At 42.1% G+C, this 17,296-nt stretch overlaps 1 protein-coding gene across 1 annotated transcript; it reads right to left on the bottom strand.

Moving 5' to 3' along the window:
* Positions 1-3,323: 3,323 nt before the first annotated feature.
* Positions 3,324-17,127, bottom strand: Rbm45 (RNA binding motif protein 45). The gene is made up of 10 exons (XM_021193511.1): positions 16,683-17,127; positions 15,068-15,190; positions 13,614-13,740; positions 11,791-11,913; positions 10,778-10,963; positions 8,699-8,828; positions 8,450-8,534; positions 8,131-8,294; positions 6,674-6,874; positions 3,324-3,621 (listed from the first exon to the last, which is right to left on the bottom strand). Exons 1-9 carry the CDS (start codon positions 16,980-16,982, stop codon positions 6,682-6,684), a joined length of 1,431 nt encoding a protein of 476 aa, XP_021049170.1. The 5' UTR covers positions 16,983-17,127; the 3' UTR covers positions 3,324-3,621; positions 6,674-6,681.
* Between the last annotated feature and the right edge of the window lie 169 nt (positions 17,128-17,296).

The following is a 17,296-nucleotide window of genomic DNA, read 5'->3' as shown; positions in this document are numbered from 1 at the left end:
CCTGGCTGTCCTGGAACTCACTTTGTAGTCCAGGCTGGCCTCGAACTCAGAAATCCACCTGCCTCTGCCTCCCAAGTGCTGGGATTAAAGGCATGCGCCACCACGCCCGGCTCGCTAAGATTTTTAATAGAGCTTAATATCCACATATGTAAGAAATTATGCCTGAGTGAGGCTCTACCACTATATAAAACTATACTCATCACATATCAATTTCTTGTTGCAATTCCTATTTACTAATACTAAGCTGAGGAAAAGGAAATACTTAACTTTTAAACATTTTCAACATAGGAGAACATATAGACAACTTCTCAGTGTTCCTGAGCAATCCAAACCGAAGTCCAACCTATGGAAACTGTTTAGAACGGAGTGTTGAAAAGTGAAAAACCGAAGGCCACTAACAAAATCACTTAGGGAACTTGCTGAATCATCTCCACCACACTGGAAATTGGTGCAGCCACTCTGGCCATCAGTGTGGAGAATTCTCAAAGAGATTAAAAAAAAAAAAAATCCCCCAAAGCGATCCAGCCATACCTTTCTCTGGCATATGCTCAAAGAACTTAGCATCCTATTCCACAGATATCTGCTCAGCCATGGTCACTGCTGCTCTATTTATAACAGCTTAGAAACGGAAACAGTATGTCCTGCAACTGACAATTGGATTCTGAAAATGGGGTACATATACACTATGGAATATCATTCAGATGTAAAGAAAAATGAAGGCATCAAACTTTCTGGCAAATGGGTGGAACTAGAAAGGCTATATTAAGTGAGGTAAATCACACCCAGAAAGACAAATGTGCCATGTTCTCTTTCCTTGGTGGCTCTTGGCTCCCGTGTTCAGATGTTGAATATGGAACCTGGAGTAACTGCAACGTCCAACCCTGCATACACAATGCCTACTCTTGGTGGCTGAGAACGCAGAGGAAGAATCCACGACTCTCTTGATTTTATAGTTTCCTTGTCTCCCAAACCCATAACATGTGGACAATCCTGCCAAGTCTGGCTGCAAACTTGGGGTGGCCTTGACTGCCCTGGGCCACAGGTGCAGCAGCTTTTGTAGAGGGTGGAAACCTTCCCTAGTCACTCTTATGAGCAGCAAAACTTTCAGTGTATGTCCTCCTATCCCAACATGTGCGTGCACGCGCGCGTGCGCGCGCGCACACACACACACACACACACACACACACACACACACACACACACACACACACACTCTCCGAGCTTTAGCTGGGTGGTTGGGTCTTGCCCCCACAGCATCTTTCCTGTTGTTACATTATAGGCTCCTCTTTGATGGTGCCAACTCTTTTAACAGTTACAACCTCTACAAGAGCTGGCTGCAACCTTAAGCTTTTTCAGAAGAGTAATTGGTAATAACCATTTCGCAGAATAAGTTGTTATGATGGCTTGAAATTTCCATGACCAAAGTTAGCCCATTACTTTTAAATTCAGCTTCATGCAAATTCTCAAGAACAGGTGAAGTAGTCAGATTTTTTGCCAAAATACCACATGACTAACCTCTAGTCCAGCTGCTAACTAGAGCTCCGTTCTCCTCACGAGCTCGGCCTCTACTGCCTGCATTCATTTTGCATTCTTATATTTCACTCCACCTTTTCAGACAGGGTCTCACCTTGGCTGCCTCCACAGGGTGTCAGGATTAGAGGTACGTTTTGATTCTCTCTGCTTATCTTCCAAGCTCCCACTAGAACAACCCGTTGAGCTCTGCCTCAAACACTTAATGACCTTTCTGGCCGAAAGTTCCAAAACACACCATTTTGTGTTCAACTTTTTGAGCCTTTGGGGGCACTGCTGTTCAGAGCACCACATCCCCTCAGAACTGAGAGAGGAGGCTCAGCGAGTGAGTGCACCCAGAGAGCAGGAAGGCATGCTGGCAGCCATGGAAAAGGATTAGCTTCTGTGTGGGCTTCTGAGGAACATAAAGAACAGAGGAGAATGGTAGGAGAGTGGATTTTTATCTCTAACTCTGAGGATTAACCAAGGGTATTAGGCATTTTGGGAAGATAGAGAAAGCTCCCTGTTGTAAATTGTGCTATTTTTATACAGTATGAAGCCCCCAGCCAGGGATATTTTGTGAGGGAATTCAAACATAACTGGAGTGTTAGAGCCAGAGAGCTTGGAAACAATTTAATTCCAACCCATGAAAAGTTAACTATGCTCAGGAAGTAAGTTTGGAGGAAGGCATCTGCTGTTGACGAATCTTCAGCTTTCTTTACTTCAGGTCATTTCCCCAGAGAGCATTTGCCTCTTTTTAAAAACATGGCTCCGGCTCAAAGAAAAATATTGGCTCAGTTTCTACCTGGACAGATTAACTGAGATTTTTTAAATTTGCAATAGAGAGACGTCCAGGTTTTAAATACTCCCTGGTGCTCCCTGTAACTGGGCTTTCCTGAGTTGTGGTCTAACTCAGGGTGTGGCAGGCATAATGAGGAGGTAATTAAGCAATATTTTACCAACCAACTTTCTGTTAAGTTGTCAAGTTCTTAATTAAATTCTTTATGAGCTCATATAAATTTTCATTCTTGAAATTTCAAAACATAAAGTATCTTTTAGTAATTTTCTTTGTGTTTTATTCTGCTTGATAGGTTCTCAACCCTAGGCTGTTTTCTGCCTCAGCCTCCTGAGTGCTGGAACTACAGGGGTGATAGACCATGCCTGAGAGGTACCTACATTCTTATTTTTCATTTCAAAATGATTCCATCTCCTATAATAGCCTGTATTGATAATTGCTCATGTATCATATTTTTGGAGTGGCCATTATGCTTCTATATTTATAAATGAAAAAAAAAAGTCTGTTCTTTCAAAGCCACTGATACTATTTAAATTTAAGTAAGTGTGGTAGCCTAGACCTATATTACATGATAGATGACATCTCATCCAACACATACACTCATGCGCACAAAACATCCCTCTAGATTTTTTTTTTTAAATCTAGACTTTATAACCCTAAGAAATCCTCACAAAAGTACCAACAAATTTTGGTCTAGCAATAAATACACAACACCACACCCTCTCTAGCAAACACTGCTTGTGCCCTGGCAGAGCCGGCAGTGAGACTGTGTGGAGTGAGCGTGCGCTTGTTTCATTGACTCTAATACGCAAGTGGCCAGATGAAAGAAGCTCCTGTAGTCGTGTCTCACCCGGAAGAGGCTGTCAATCACTCTGTGTCACACAACTGACATGTCTCTGCTTTCACAGATATTAAAAAGTGAAAACACGCATCTCAAAACCAACGAAACTTGCCACCTACTTAAAGCCTAACCAGTACCTACTGTTTCCTTCTTGTCTTTCATATAAATAAGTCATGATTTAGTTATGCAAAGCAAACTTTATTTCTGCTATACATGACAACATATTTCTCTAAGGAAGCTTTATTTCTGCTATACACAACAACATTTTGTTCTAGGAAACAACTACTATATTAATTTTTCCATTAAGGTCAGACAAAAATACATGTCAGCGATCCCAGATAAGCAATGGTGTGAAGACTATCGGTTATGTAAGAAAATAGAAAAAAAAAAAAAAGCTGTCAACTGTCCACAGGGGTTCGTCCAGTCAGGTTTTCAGTCAGTCAGCTGAGGACTATGTCATTAGCTAGCCTCTGTTCTGTAGAAAGAACACAACACAAGGATGAAAATCATCACCTGCAAGTGAACGGCTGATGTAGTTAGCATCCCACACTGTCGGGAGCTCCTTAATCTCTCCGTGGCTAGTCTGGGTCAGCATAAATGCCTCCAAGTAAACAAGACCAGACTTACTTAGCGAATTGATGCCGGCTAGTATTGACAGCATTTTGAGAGAGAAAGGTCTGTAAATTAACTTACAACCAGATGCTCTGAAATATTAAAATGTCTATATTCCTCCAACAGAAAGAGAAATATAAAAACAAGACTCACCTCAAAAGTGAACTCAACTACTTCCAACAGTGGCTCTTAGGTCTCTTGGGTGGGACTCACTTAGTCCTAGGCTTATCCTCAGAGACAAGAGCACCCAGCAGGCAGGAGGTGCATCCTATAAAAGCTAAATGAACAGTGCACCAACCACACAGAAGAAATCCCTCCTGTCACGAGATGTAAAATGTCGGAGTCTATCATACTATTCTGTTGAACCTTTAAAAAAGATCATTCACTTATTGATACAGGGTCTCACTGTGTCTTCCAGGCTCTGCAATTTCTATGATTCTCCTGCTCCAGTCTCCGAAGAACTGCAACTATAGGCTCACGACCCCACTCTTGACCAATAAAATTATTTAATGCACCCCAAAGGTAGAAAATCTCACTATGCAATCCATGGTTAATAGAGGATGTGCAACAAAAACAAAAGCCATGGTGCAATGAGAAGACATCCAAATTATAGCTATTTCTATCCTAACTGTCTCACCATTTTCAAGTATTTGACATCCCTTTGATCTCTGCCTTGAATATGTATCAAAATTCAATAATGGTAAAAGCGCTGATGGCTAGCCATGCTGAAAACCATGTAGTTCCTGTAACTGGGAAACCAGGCGGACATGCATCACTATGCAGGCGAAGCTGCCCTACTTTAAAGCTTGGCTCTCAGTACCAGCTGGCGGGGAGGGACTTCTGCGCCATCTTTTTTCCCCCTTCCCCATTAAGCTTTTACTTTCTCACCATTTGTATAAGATGACGTCTGAAAGGTTGCACCAAAGCCGTATAGTTCACATTTACAAAGCTTTTCCTTCCTTTTATCAGGAATTCAGCTGTCCCGGTGCCTCACAAGGAATCTAGCCAAAACCCGAGTCTCTGAAATCTGAAGAGAACTACAGGGCTTTCCTTGTTCGAGGTGGGACTAGTGCACATCTCTGCTCCCTTCTCATTTACTCCCTCTCTCTACAGCTCTCCCTGCACAGCCACGCCAGCCCCACACTCAGTATTTCTGCTCTAGTCTCCTGGGTCCTAAGATTACAAGCCAATAATTCCCTTTAAAATGTAAATTATCACTAGAAAGGCTCAACCACTTTGTGTATCTTCCCATACTACGAAGTCAGTATCTTGCCTTTTAAAAGGGCAAAGACTCCCTGAACAAAAGCAGTAATTATCTCCTACGTACTAAAATATTTAAACACCAGGGTAAGTGGAATTTCTGCATTATACCTTAAAGGACTATTTATTTAAACAGAATTAAATTATTAACATCTTATTAGCAAACAAGAAAATTTGCTTGCTAATTCTTTACTGGTACCAGAATATTTTTAGAGCTAAAATGCCAAGCTGTTTAGTGTAATGAGTGTGAATTTCATCATTAAATAAGATATTTAAAAGCACTATTAAAGCAGGATTAGAAATAATCCCAGTGGGCATTTTTCCCTACCAAATACTTTTCATGAAGAACAACTAATGACTTGCTTTGCTCTACAAAAGAAGGGTCTTCACCGGAGAGGCCTATGGTGACTAATTCCGAGTGACTAGTTTACGACTTTGGCCAGACCTGGACGCTCCTGACGTGGAGCAGGACTGAGAGGATGTTGAGTGAGGGAACAGGACACAAACGGTCTCTGAAACTCAGAATTCACTAGAGGAAAGCAAAGATGACGCCTCCTTTAAGTCAGAGGTATAACTCACCACAGAGAAAGAAGGCTGAGCTTTGAAAACTACCCCAGGAAAAAGAATTCCTATGTCAGTGTTCACAGAAGAGGAGGCTAGCAAATGGTCAGAGTTCTTTCAAAATACAGATGCGCCAGGCGTGGTGGTGCACGCCTTTAATCCCAGCACGTGGGAGGCAGAGGCAGGCGGATTTCTGAGTTCAGGGCCAGCCTGGTCTACAGAGTAAGTTCCAGGACAGCCAGAGCTACACAGAGAAACCCTGTCTTGAAAAACCAAAAAAAAAAAAAAAAAAAAACCCAAAACCCCACAGATGCCCATGAAAGTATTTTCTGAGCATATACTTTCAAAGTGCAAACTCAAAAGTTTGAGTCTGGGAAGACAATAATATTTAGGTCCAAAAATATACATTATTTCATACTGTTTTTCAGTATGAAAGTAGTAAGACATCAAAAGATTACTTTTTAAAAGACATATCTTTATATAGAGATATATACATAGATATGTGTGTATGTGTGTGTGTGTACACGTGTACACGTCTGTATGTCTGTCTGTGAGTATGTATACATGACTGAGTATGTTCACAGAGTTCAGAAGAGAGCACTGGGTGCCCTAGGGCAGTGGTTCTCAACCTTCCTAATGCTGTGACCCTTTAGTATAGTTCCTCATATTGCGGTGACTCCCAAATTAGTTTCATTGCTACTTCATAATGGTAATTTTGCTACTGTTATGAATAATAATGTATAGATCTGTCTTCTGATGGTCTTAGGCATCCCCAAAGGGTCGCTGGGCCCCACAGGTTGAGAAACACTGCTCTAGACTGTAAGGTCTATACAAGTGGTTACAGAAGCAGCCTGATGTGGGTCCTCTGAGAGAGTTGCAAGCACCTTTAACTGCTAATCCATCTTTCCAGCCCTGAATTTACACAATTTTAAATTATCAAAATATACTGAAAGAAAAACTTGGCTTTATTAATAGTTTTAAGCCAACATGGTTTTATCTGGCTTCTGAAGTCCCCAGCAGGAAAGCTCACAAGTGAAATAGTTACAGACGTTCCTTTTCTTAGACTCCTTTGCTAGTGGGTAAGAAGTACTTACCTTAAGACTCAGTAAGTTCTCTGCCTCTTTTTGGATTCTTCTCTTGGGGAATCTGCCAGCATAACTTTAAGTCTGACCCCATTCAGAATCTTCCCATGCAGAGTTGTGATGGCGTCATTGGCGCTCTTTCTATCGGCATACTTGACATAGCCCACATTTTTTCCCGACACAAGGTAGACCTCGATCAGGTTCCCAAAACGGCTGAAACAAAGTAAAAGATCAAGTCTCAAGTTTTTCTAACACCTGTCTACGTTCAGCATGCAACTTCTGCCGGCGCTGCACAGCAAACAGTGCCTTCTTCAGCAAACTTCTCTTGGCTCCCAGAGGCCTCCTTCCTTGCCAAGAGCATCTTTGTCTCTCCCTCACTCTAACATTTTCTTCATGACTCTCTCTAGCCCATGGCTGTCCCTTTCCAATGTACCCTCCACTCGGCCTTTTCCTGAAGGATCTCAAGGGTTCCACCTTGCCTCCTAGGTAAAAATGAACTTAGCTCCACTGGCTTCTCCAACTTTGAATCCTCTACAATTTCTCATTGTCCACATTCAAATTTTCTCTTTTCATATCCTTCCTGCCAGAAAAACAAACAAAAACCTCCCAAACCCAAGCCACACCCCCAACCTCCTACTCTGGCAAAACTAGGTTTATCCTACAGGTCTCATTCTGCTTCAAAGAGAAATCTCAGAATTTCTGTGGGACCTACCACTGCTGCTCTGTATAATCAATGTCTTGTTCATGTAGTAGAATGTTTTGTTTACAACATACTTAGCACGCTAGCCCAGTGCATGCCCAGCACAGAGGGGCGTGGTGGTTCAAGAACAAAACCAGCAAACGCAAACCTAAATGAATTGGTTACATAAAGTCAACACATCTGTACCACAGACTGACGTTGTGTGTGGCGCTATTACGTGCTTCCTATGTGCTTAACTCATATACAGTCTTAGAGGGGAAAAGGCAAATGCCTAATAAAATAGCTATGGTAGATATAAAGTTATATTAAGATACAAAAATAGGTAAGACCCTCCTCTTGCCTTTATACTTACTACATATTATCCCCTATAATTAAGTGATTTGCCCTCCATGTCATAACCCTTAGGATCCAAACAAGTGTGGACAAAATGTAAGATGTTTAGTAAACACTGAATTATAACATGGAGAAAACATAACGTCAAAAGAACAGGTCTTTGCAAATGAATCTTCTCCCAAGAGGCAAGTGATTTTTCCATTCTATACCTTACTGTATATCTTAAGTCTTAAAAAAAGAAATCAGGGAAATTCCGTGTGTAGGTCAGGATATGTGTCTGACGGAGAAAAGAAAAGGAGCAGAAAGAAAAGATCAGTTAAGTCTTTAGAACTCAGAACAGGTCACTGCACAGCAGCAGGAGCCCGAGAATGGTGGTTACTGGTTTAAATGAGTACACTTGCTTACAAGTACCAACGGGTTGCTTTGAGAATCTTACCAGAATATATCCTCCAACACGTCTAACGGCAAAGGATGGGGATTAAACACAATAAACAGCCTTTCTTTCACAGGAGTTTCAGGTGGCGCTTTCTTTTTGCACGATGGAAGTACAACATCTGTCTGGATTTGAGGCGCCTGTGACCCAGCACTTCCTCCAAATTGCTGCAGAAGAGTCGGGCACAAAGGGGGAGAAAAGAACGCAGCTATTCAGGGCTTTGGGGCCAAGAGCTAAGGGTGTGTTCTGGCACCCACGTGGTCTTTTATGACAGCTCTGAAAGCGTCCTCGGTACAGACACAGCACATTCTTACCCACTTACCACAAACTGCTGCTGACTCGTGGTACTCCACACCATCGACGCGAGCTGGGCCGCCACCATCTGTGTCGCCATTTTCCTGATGAGTCTGAAAACAACCAACGGCTTATGGGAAACTAGAAATGCTCAGCATCTGAACAGTAACCTGTTTGCTGTGGCTTCCTCATCGGAGGCGAACTGTTTATTTTTATCCTTCAAGCCACAGTCACGTGGTCCGTGGCTTGACTTGGGTCACCCTGGAATGGTACTTACTCTGTCATATTACTCCCATCATCCAGGAAAGAGACGACTATCCGATTCCCAGGAGGGTACTGGAACCCATGCAGTTTGTATTTTGCATAAATAGCTGATGCTACATTAAAATACTGAACCACACCATGACCTAAAATAGAGAATATACAGACATGTAAAAGGCAGCAGGCGGCAGCCTTAAGGCCTAAGTCACAATGTATTTCTTTCTTTCTCTTTTTTTAGTTTTTAAATTTTACATTCATTGGCATTTTGCTTGCATGTTATGTCTGTGTGAGGATGTCAGAAGCTCTGGAACTGGAGTTAAAGATAGGGGTGAGCTGCCATGTGGGTTCTGAGAACTGAAAGAGCAGCAGTGCTCTTAACCAATGAGAGCACTTCTCTCCAGCCCCAGTTACAATGTATTTCAAAGGTGGAAAAAGATAGGAATTCCATTATTCTCACACAACCAGTAAGTACAAATCAAAGATAACAGAGAACAAAAGGTCTGCTAAACATGCATGTAACATTATTTGTAGGCAGTGAAATGTAAGTTAGATCTTAGTAAAATACAAACATTTTTAAGAAATTGTAGTTTGTAGGCAGTGAAATGTAAGTTAGGTCTTAGTAAAATATAAACATTTTAAAGAAATTGTAGTATCAGCATATGTATTCAGAAATATAGTAAAAATATTAACTATAAGAAATAACCTTAAGAAAATGTAATATCAGCATATATTCTATCTAATGAGTTGAGCTTTAAGATATATATTTATTCTTTTCTTAGCAGGAACTTGCTAGACCAGGCCACTGGCTTTTAACTTATAATCCCACTTTTTCTGTCTCCCAGTGAGTCCTGGGATTACAGGCGCTTAGCACCAGGCCCAGCTTACATGTTCTTATATAATATCCCTATACATAAAAACCAAAATTTTAATTCTTTGAAGAGTTTTTCTTATTATACTGAACAGGAAACAATGAGAACTTGTCCATGGATATAGTCAGCTAGTTGCAACGGTGGAGGAGGGTGGCCTGCATGAAAGTCAGAAACGTCGCCCATTTCACATTCCTTTGAAGAGATTTCAGCTCTGGGGCTAGGTTTCAATTGAGCGGGCAGTGCTGGGTGCAGGGAGAGATTTATCCTGGAGCCCAGGAGCTTGTTACACAACCAAGAGGCTTTCATGACTCCTCTGTCATATAACCCACTTTGGGAGAAACAGGGCCATCTTCTGTAAATTGGATGGACTGACTAGGTTTTACTGTCCGTCTGACATAACCTAGGGCTGCCCTGGAAGGAGGAGCCTCAGCTGGAGACCCACCTGGACCAGACTGCTGCTGGCCTGCTGGGAGGAAGGGCCCCGGCTGTAACTAATACTCCCTGCTTCTACCACCAATTGGAGGAGGTAGGGAGAAGTGTAGAACATTTAGGATGCCAGAGAGGTAGAGAGACCTGGAAATGTATGAGGAGGACACTTTAAACACTATATGCATCAATTCAAAGAGCAAAAACAGACCCCAGCCTGAGGCACTGCTGTTTTACAATGGAAAAAAGAGAATTCTTTATTTTGTGATAGTTAAAAATATTTTTATGGAGAATGATTTTTATAAAAAAAAAAAAAAGATACACTCTTGAGGGTTTATTTACTAAAGTATTGTTGGATTTTAATAATAAAATAGGAAAAACGGAGGGGCCAGGAGAAGGTAGTGAGATTAAAGTACATGATATACCTGAACAAAAATGTCATTGTGGGGCTGGCGAGATGGCTCAGTGGATAAGAGCATTGACTGTTCTTTCAAAGGTCCTGAGTTCAAATCCCAGCAACCACATGGTGGTTCACAACCATCCATATGAGATCTGACGACCTCTTCTGGTATGTCTGAAGACAGCTACAGTGTACTTATGTATAATAATAAGTAAATCTTTGGGCTGAGCAGACTCTGGCCTCGCATGGTTAAAAAAAACAACACTGAATAATAAATATATGTATGTTAACAAAAAACTAAAACTTCCTGCAGCATAAACAGCATAAAAAAGTATCAGGAATGGATGAAAACTGATTAACAGAACACTATAAACTTGACAACAGCAAAACATCATTTTACCATAATTTGAATAAGGATCTCGCTGAACCTCACAATACTCCAGTCCTGGGACTATATCAAAAATGCTGAAGAGCTGCTCTTCTGTGAAGGGGACTCTCGACACCACCGACAGGCGTTTGGAGACAGCTTCTTGGCCTCTGCTATCGTTCTTGTCAAAAGTTGAAAATTCAGATTGCTGTTCTCCAACTATATATAGAATACACACATACATACATATATAATACACATATATAAATGAATAATTAAATTTCTATATATTAAAAATTATGTAACCAATTTGCACAAGGATATTTAAAATGTCTAGACATGAGACACACTATATTTTGTATTATTCTTTTAAAAATATATTTTAATTTATCCTCTGAGAGTTTCATACACGTATACGGTATGTTTTGATCATATCTACCTCCGTCTTTTGTAGTACTGTAGTATTCTACAACCATAGAGAAGCTGACAGTAAAGTAGACATCTTCACCCACTTCCTTAACTTCAATACAGAACTACTTCAGGAGTGCCCAGTTCAATACCACAGGAAGGAGTTTAGAATATAAAACTGTAAAATATGGCAAGAATCTTATCTGAAAAGTTCTGCCTGTGCCTCTGTGGACCCTAACCCACTCTTCCCCACTTCTCAGCTCCTGCCTCTGCTCCTCTCCTCTCTGTAAACCAAGCTTTACAGCAGCACTGTAAAGGGATACCTGTATAAAACTCATACTTTTGGTTAATTGCACAAAAAAGCAGAATTCACACACAAAAAATATAGTACTAACATTTTAGTATGTAGATAATGTATAGCTAGTCAGGAATCTATACTGTAAAGAAGGTAAACAAAGTTTATGAATTACGGATGTTAGAAGAACTGAGCAACTTCTCAGAAAAAAAACAGCAACATATCAGATTTTCACTCACTAGGTAACACTTTTAGGTTGCTGACAGAAGAACGGCTTGAAGTCAGCGCACATGTAACCAATATGCTATATATTAATATCAAGAGGTAAAGGCAGTCCACTCACCGAAGGGAAACAGATTTGCTCTGGGTTCCTGTCCCAAAGCCTCCTGCCTCACGCTACTGTAATAATCTTGTTCTGGGGACTCCGACACTTTATTTTTAGGTTCAGCCAAAAGTGCTCTGAAACCTGAAAATGAGAACCCATGAATTTTCAAGCTTCATGGCGAACTTAACATGTTTGACTTTGCGGATCTGAGCTAGTTTTAGAAATCTAACTGTATAAGGCAGAATTTACATGGTGGCCCTCCCCATCAGACTGACTTCTTTGTTTCATGGTTAAAGGACAAAAAGTATATGAGAAAACAAACAAACAAAACAAAGCAAACATCAATAACAACAAAAAATCAAGAGCCCCAAGTAGAGGTTAATACAAACAAGCAAGGTCAGCATTGCTGTGCCATTCTTCAAAAAGATGGTGTCGCCCATTAGCCCATTGTGCTTAGCATCAAAACCCCATTGGCCGTCCTCATCTTTAGCCTGTTACCATGCCTCCCTATAGAAGGTGGGAAGGTCCCACAAACCCTCTAAAACAAAATGCTTATCCATATTATGCGTACATCGGTATAGGGGTTCGTAGCATTCATATTGTCCAGCAGCTGCAAACGCAGCAAGCCAGCTGGTCTGAGCTCATTCTGTCTGCAGGAAGGAATTATGACTCTACAAGGAACAGGAGGTGAGGGAAAACAGGATGTACTTTTTGTTTTCAGTCTTATCTTCTAGCTCTTAAGATATTCAACATAGATATAAAGTTTTAAATGTCAGTGCTACCGGGTACTTCACTTATACCTTCCTCTTAGCATCCTGAGGAACATACCATAGGAAGCCAGTTAAGACTGACTTCTGAGAAACAGAAGGACCTAAGAAGAAAATCATAGTGGGGACTTTAGAGGCAAATAAGAATTCTACTGATCAACAGCAACTCTTTCCTGTATATATAGATCTTTTATAACAGTCTAAAGTACAGAGTTTAGTACACCTCTTATTTGCTGAAGTCAATTTTATATATAACATTAAATATCCAACAATTTGCCACTATAGCTTCAAATTATTTACCCGTGATAGCAACACTTACCAACCCCATCCTTAATTTGTATGTTTATTAGTATATTAAATCCTTGTTAGGGCTTAGGCCAGTTAGGAACAAACAGAGTAAGATCTGCAGGCCCAGTGGCATTCACCTGTAAAGCAGACACCTAGGAGGCCACGGCAGGAGAATCACAACTTAAAGCCCTGTCTGGGCTACACAACAAGGCTCTCTCTTAAGAAAACAACAAAGAAAAATATTTCTAAAAACCTAAAAAGGTAAATCAATTTTTAATACTTTAAGTTACAAAATATTTTTTTAAAGCCCCAAATCTATGCAAACAATGAGACAGGAATGTCCTGCACTTACTATTGAGTATTCAGCCGATCGTGTTTCTCAGGATGGCATCAGTGCATGACTGATGCATCAGTGCAAAGTGTTTTCAGTCTTGGGTATGTATAAATACCTGCTACACTACTTACATGGTGTAGCAGGGAAGGCTGTTATTTATAATAATGGGAATTTCTTTTTAAAGGCCTGTTAGCAAGGTTAAAACTGAAATATAACAAAGTATATTCTGGGGCTGAAAAGATGGATCAGTGGTTACAAACACTCGTGGCTCTTACAGAGGACCTGGGTTCTGTTCCCAATACCCACATGGCGGGTCACACCCATCTGTAACTCCAGTTCCAGATCCGACGTTCCTCTGGCCTCGGCAGGCACCGCACCCATGTGGCGCACAGATGTACATGTAGGCACAACCACCATACGTATAAAATAAAACTTGAAAAGCCCATTCTTACTTCTATCACAGTTTTCTATTGCTTGGGCAGCTTGTGATGGTTTTAAATAGCGCACGTAGCCCAAGCCTTTACTTTCTCCAGTGACTTTATTCTTAATAATGCTGCAATACTCGATATCTCCATACACCTACAAGAGTCAAAAGAGATGACCTTAGGAGACTCACAATTAATAACGGAAAAAGATGGTCCAAAACTGAAATTTATACTTATTTGTGTCTCGTGCGTGCAAACAATAAAATCCTTCAAGGCGACACACACATTCTATACTGCTGATTTGACAGACAATGAAGCTGAGCCTACAGAAATCTTGCCTAAGCCACAGAGAAACTAAACTGGGAAAGAAAGGCTTGTCCACTCTGTCTCACTCAGTAGACGGGTGGGAGGGCTCTGGAACTGGAATTCTGAGATTCAGCCCTAGCTCAACCACTCAGTACCCAGGCAGTTTACTCTCCTCTGCCAGCATCTTCAGCAGCACTGACCTCTCACTGGACGGCTAAAGGTTAAATGGACTGATCTAGGTTAAATGCTTAAGAGTCTAGGAGACACTAAATACTCAGCACTGTCAGTTGAAAACGTTTAAGTGTCCCTAACAGTATCGTAAATGACTGGATGCTCTTTTGAGGATCAGTTCAAAGCAGAACATAATAGTTTACTCAGAAAATTAGTATTTGGGAGAAACACACAGTAATGTTTAGTGTTGGAAGACACATGGGCTTATAAACTCATGGTATGTCATTTAGTAGGTATTTTACAAAAGTCTCTTGTAAACAAGTTTATTATATATTTAGATTAAGGTGCTTTTTTTGGAATCTGTTATTTTTGAAGGTCCACTGGAGTAGGGCCAAAGACATATGAAAATTATTTTTTCCTGCTAGCTTCTTACTTCTTCCTTGTCAGCCACCTCCAACTCAGTGTTCAAGGGTTAACCAGAAGAGAACACCATAAGAAAACAACCACCTCAAAACAATAAAAACCTTGTTGAGTTTCTGTTGAGAAAACCTACAAATCATTGCTGCCTTCAAAGACTGAAAATTACTTCCAAAGTCATTTTCTCAGATTAGCAGATTAGAGCTGTAACATTTTCCCTTAACTGTGACCCACATAGAAGCTCAATCTTAGGATAAACCTTGCTATGAATAAGTGTGATATCAACATAGCACAGGCCATGATCAGAATTAGCCAACACAGCTCAGGTGCTCAGGCCTGTGACTCACTCTGTGGAGAGGCAAGACAAGTGCGAACCAACAAGTGCTTTGGAATTTCGAGAGCAGGCTCTGGAGGCAGAGAGGGTTTATATTCTAGTGCTACCACCTACAGCTGTGTAGTCTTAATGAAAATACTCTAGGCTTGCACTTCATTTTCTCAAACTATATCTTATGGTGAACTCTCATTACGACTGTCCAGCTGTTAGTAACAATGTTGAGGGCGGAGCTATGATGATAACACACAAGTACCTTGAACTTCTCCCGCAGGTCTTCTTCTGTATAGGACTTTGGTATCATAACAAAGATTCTTGTGAGTTCTTCATCTTCAACATCCCTGTGACTTCCTGATGATCGGGACTGGGCAATGAAAACCTAAGAAACATATAAAGCCTTATAGAATAATGTTAAGTGTATTCCTATTCCTTAAGCATATTACTTTATAACTCTGGCTACAGTTTAACTCTGTCTGTAGGCCAGGCAGGCCTTAAGGTGATATCCATCACCTTATTCACAAGGACCCATGAGAGGTCCTGTGTGTGTGTGTGTGTGTGTGTGTGTGTGTGTGTTTTTCCTTTAAGGAGGGCAGTGTGTATCACTGAAGTGTGAGAAAAACATGGACCACGGAACACTGAAGGAGGCAGAAACTCAAAAGACACCGGATATAAAAACCATGACACTGGGTCCGGGGGTTGGGAAAACTTACTTTTGCTCAGGAGACAGCTTGCTATAGAGGCAAAGGACCCTACTTACAAGACAGAGTTAGAGGCATATCCCTAGGTGGTCTATTTTAGTCATTTCTTCAGTATTCACCATGTCAAGTACTGCCAACAGTATTAGAAGAAACGGGTAACTCTTAAGTTAATTTAGTCAACACACCCGGAATGAAGTAGCTAAAGAAACATACAAGAGAAACTTGAAAGAAAACACAAATAGTAGAGAAAAGGGGAACCTCGGATAAAATGAGATCAGATCATAAATTTCTAAATTTTCAAGCCTAAAGAGCTTATAAAGTCCTCTGATTAATGACTGTATATAGGGCACACAAACTGCCTAGCACACACCTTGTAAAAAGTTTAACCCCGATCCCCCCTGCTTCCCTGCCCCCTTCTCTCCTCATTCCTTTTCCCCTCTCCACGTGCTCATGGCTGGCCTCTATTTCTCTATTCTCCCTCCTGCCTTTCTCTGCCCTTTAACTCCCCTCCCCATGCCCAGGTGCAGCAGAGAGAGAGGCTGGAGCGTCTCCAGCCCACAGTCCATGAAATGGTATTCTTACAAAACCAAAACCAGAATCCCTCACCCCCCTGCACCGTTTTCTAGGTTTGCCCCTTTCCAGTATAGCATAGTTAGCTTATCACAAAATAACTTTTACTTTGATAATTTTCTGTTTATAGGCATGGTGCTGTAATATTTTTGACTTAAGAGATCCTTCAAGCTTTGTAAAAAACAAAATACACGAGGAAAAAAAAAACCCTAAGACTAAGTTATCTAGTCGCGAATGTAATTACAGTGTTCGAGAGAGGAAGCTCAGAAAAGTTCTCACAATAGACAGGAAGACGGGGACAGGAGGTTGACTGATTTACGAGGACAGCCACAGTTGTGCTATGGCTACCCAATCTGTTCCCAGGGTAAGAGGTTCCTTTGGCCAGAGGCCGGGGATCCGCTCCTTCAAGCCATCCCCGACGCACTCAAACCCCTCTCCTACCAGATGCACAGCATCTCCAGTGCAGCAAAGGGGCGGGAGAGACCCCAACCCATACCGCCGTCGCCCTCGCAAGCACCCTCAACCCGGTCACCCATATCCCAAACACCCCAACCTGGGCATCTCTACCTCACACACCCTAACCCAGGCACCTCAGTCCCGCACCTTGATGGGCTTGGTGTCGCTGGGACCCAGGCACTGTCCGTGCATCTCCTCCATAGCCCGGCAGGCCTGTGAGCTGCGCGCGAACTTGACGAAGGCCACGCCCTTGGACTCCTTAGTGTGCTTGTCGCGCACCACCCAGATGTCCTGGATGTCTCCGAAGGGCGAGAAGCGCTCCCTCAGCACCAATTCGGATGTGTGCTTGCTGATCACTAGAAAGATGCGGCTGTTAGGCGGCTCATCCAGGCTGTCTACGCCCGGGCGGAAGCCTCCGCTGCCTCCGAAGTTGCCGGCGTCGTCCATGGCGTCCCACGCGGGAGCCAGGCGCAGTCCCCCTGCAGGCTCTGTTCACCCGGCAGCTTCCCGGCAGCTTCCCCGCAACTCCCCGGCAGCTTCCCCGCTCGACCCACGCCGGTACGCAGCTCCGCTTCCGGAAGAGCCGGAAGCCGAAAAGTAGGTGCGTCCCGCAGTGAGGTCTGCGGGCTTCCGGGAGCGTTCTGCAGCGCCCCCTGGCGCCACGGTGGACTCAGCAACCTCAAATCTTTAGTCCCAGGGAAACCAAGAATGGGTTTATGCAAACCACTCTGCCCTGTGGCTAAAAAGATCCACCTGCCTGA

Source organism: Mus pahari, chromosome 3, assembly GCF_900095145.1.
Source record: "Mus pahari chromosome 3, PAHARI_EIJ_v1.1, whole genome shotgun sequence".
In the NCBI taxonomy this organism is placed as follows: Eukaryota; Metazoa; Chordata; class Mammalia; order Rodentia; family Muridae; genus Mus; species Mus pahari.
This window is presented reverse-complemented; position numbering and strand designations above follow the sequence as displayed.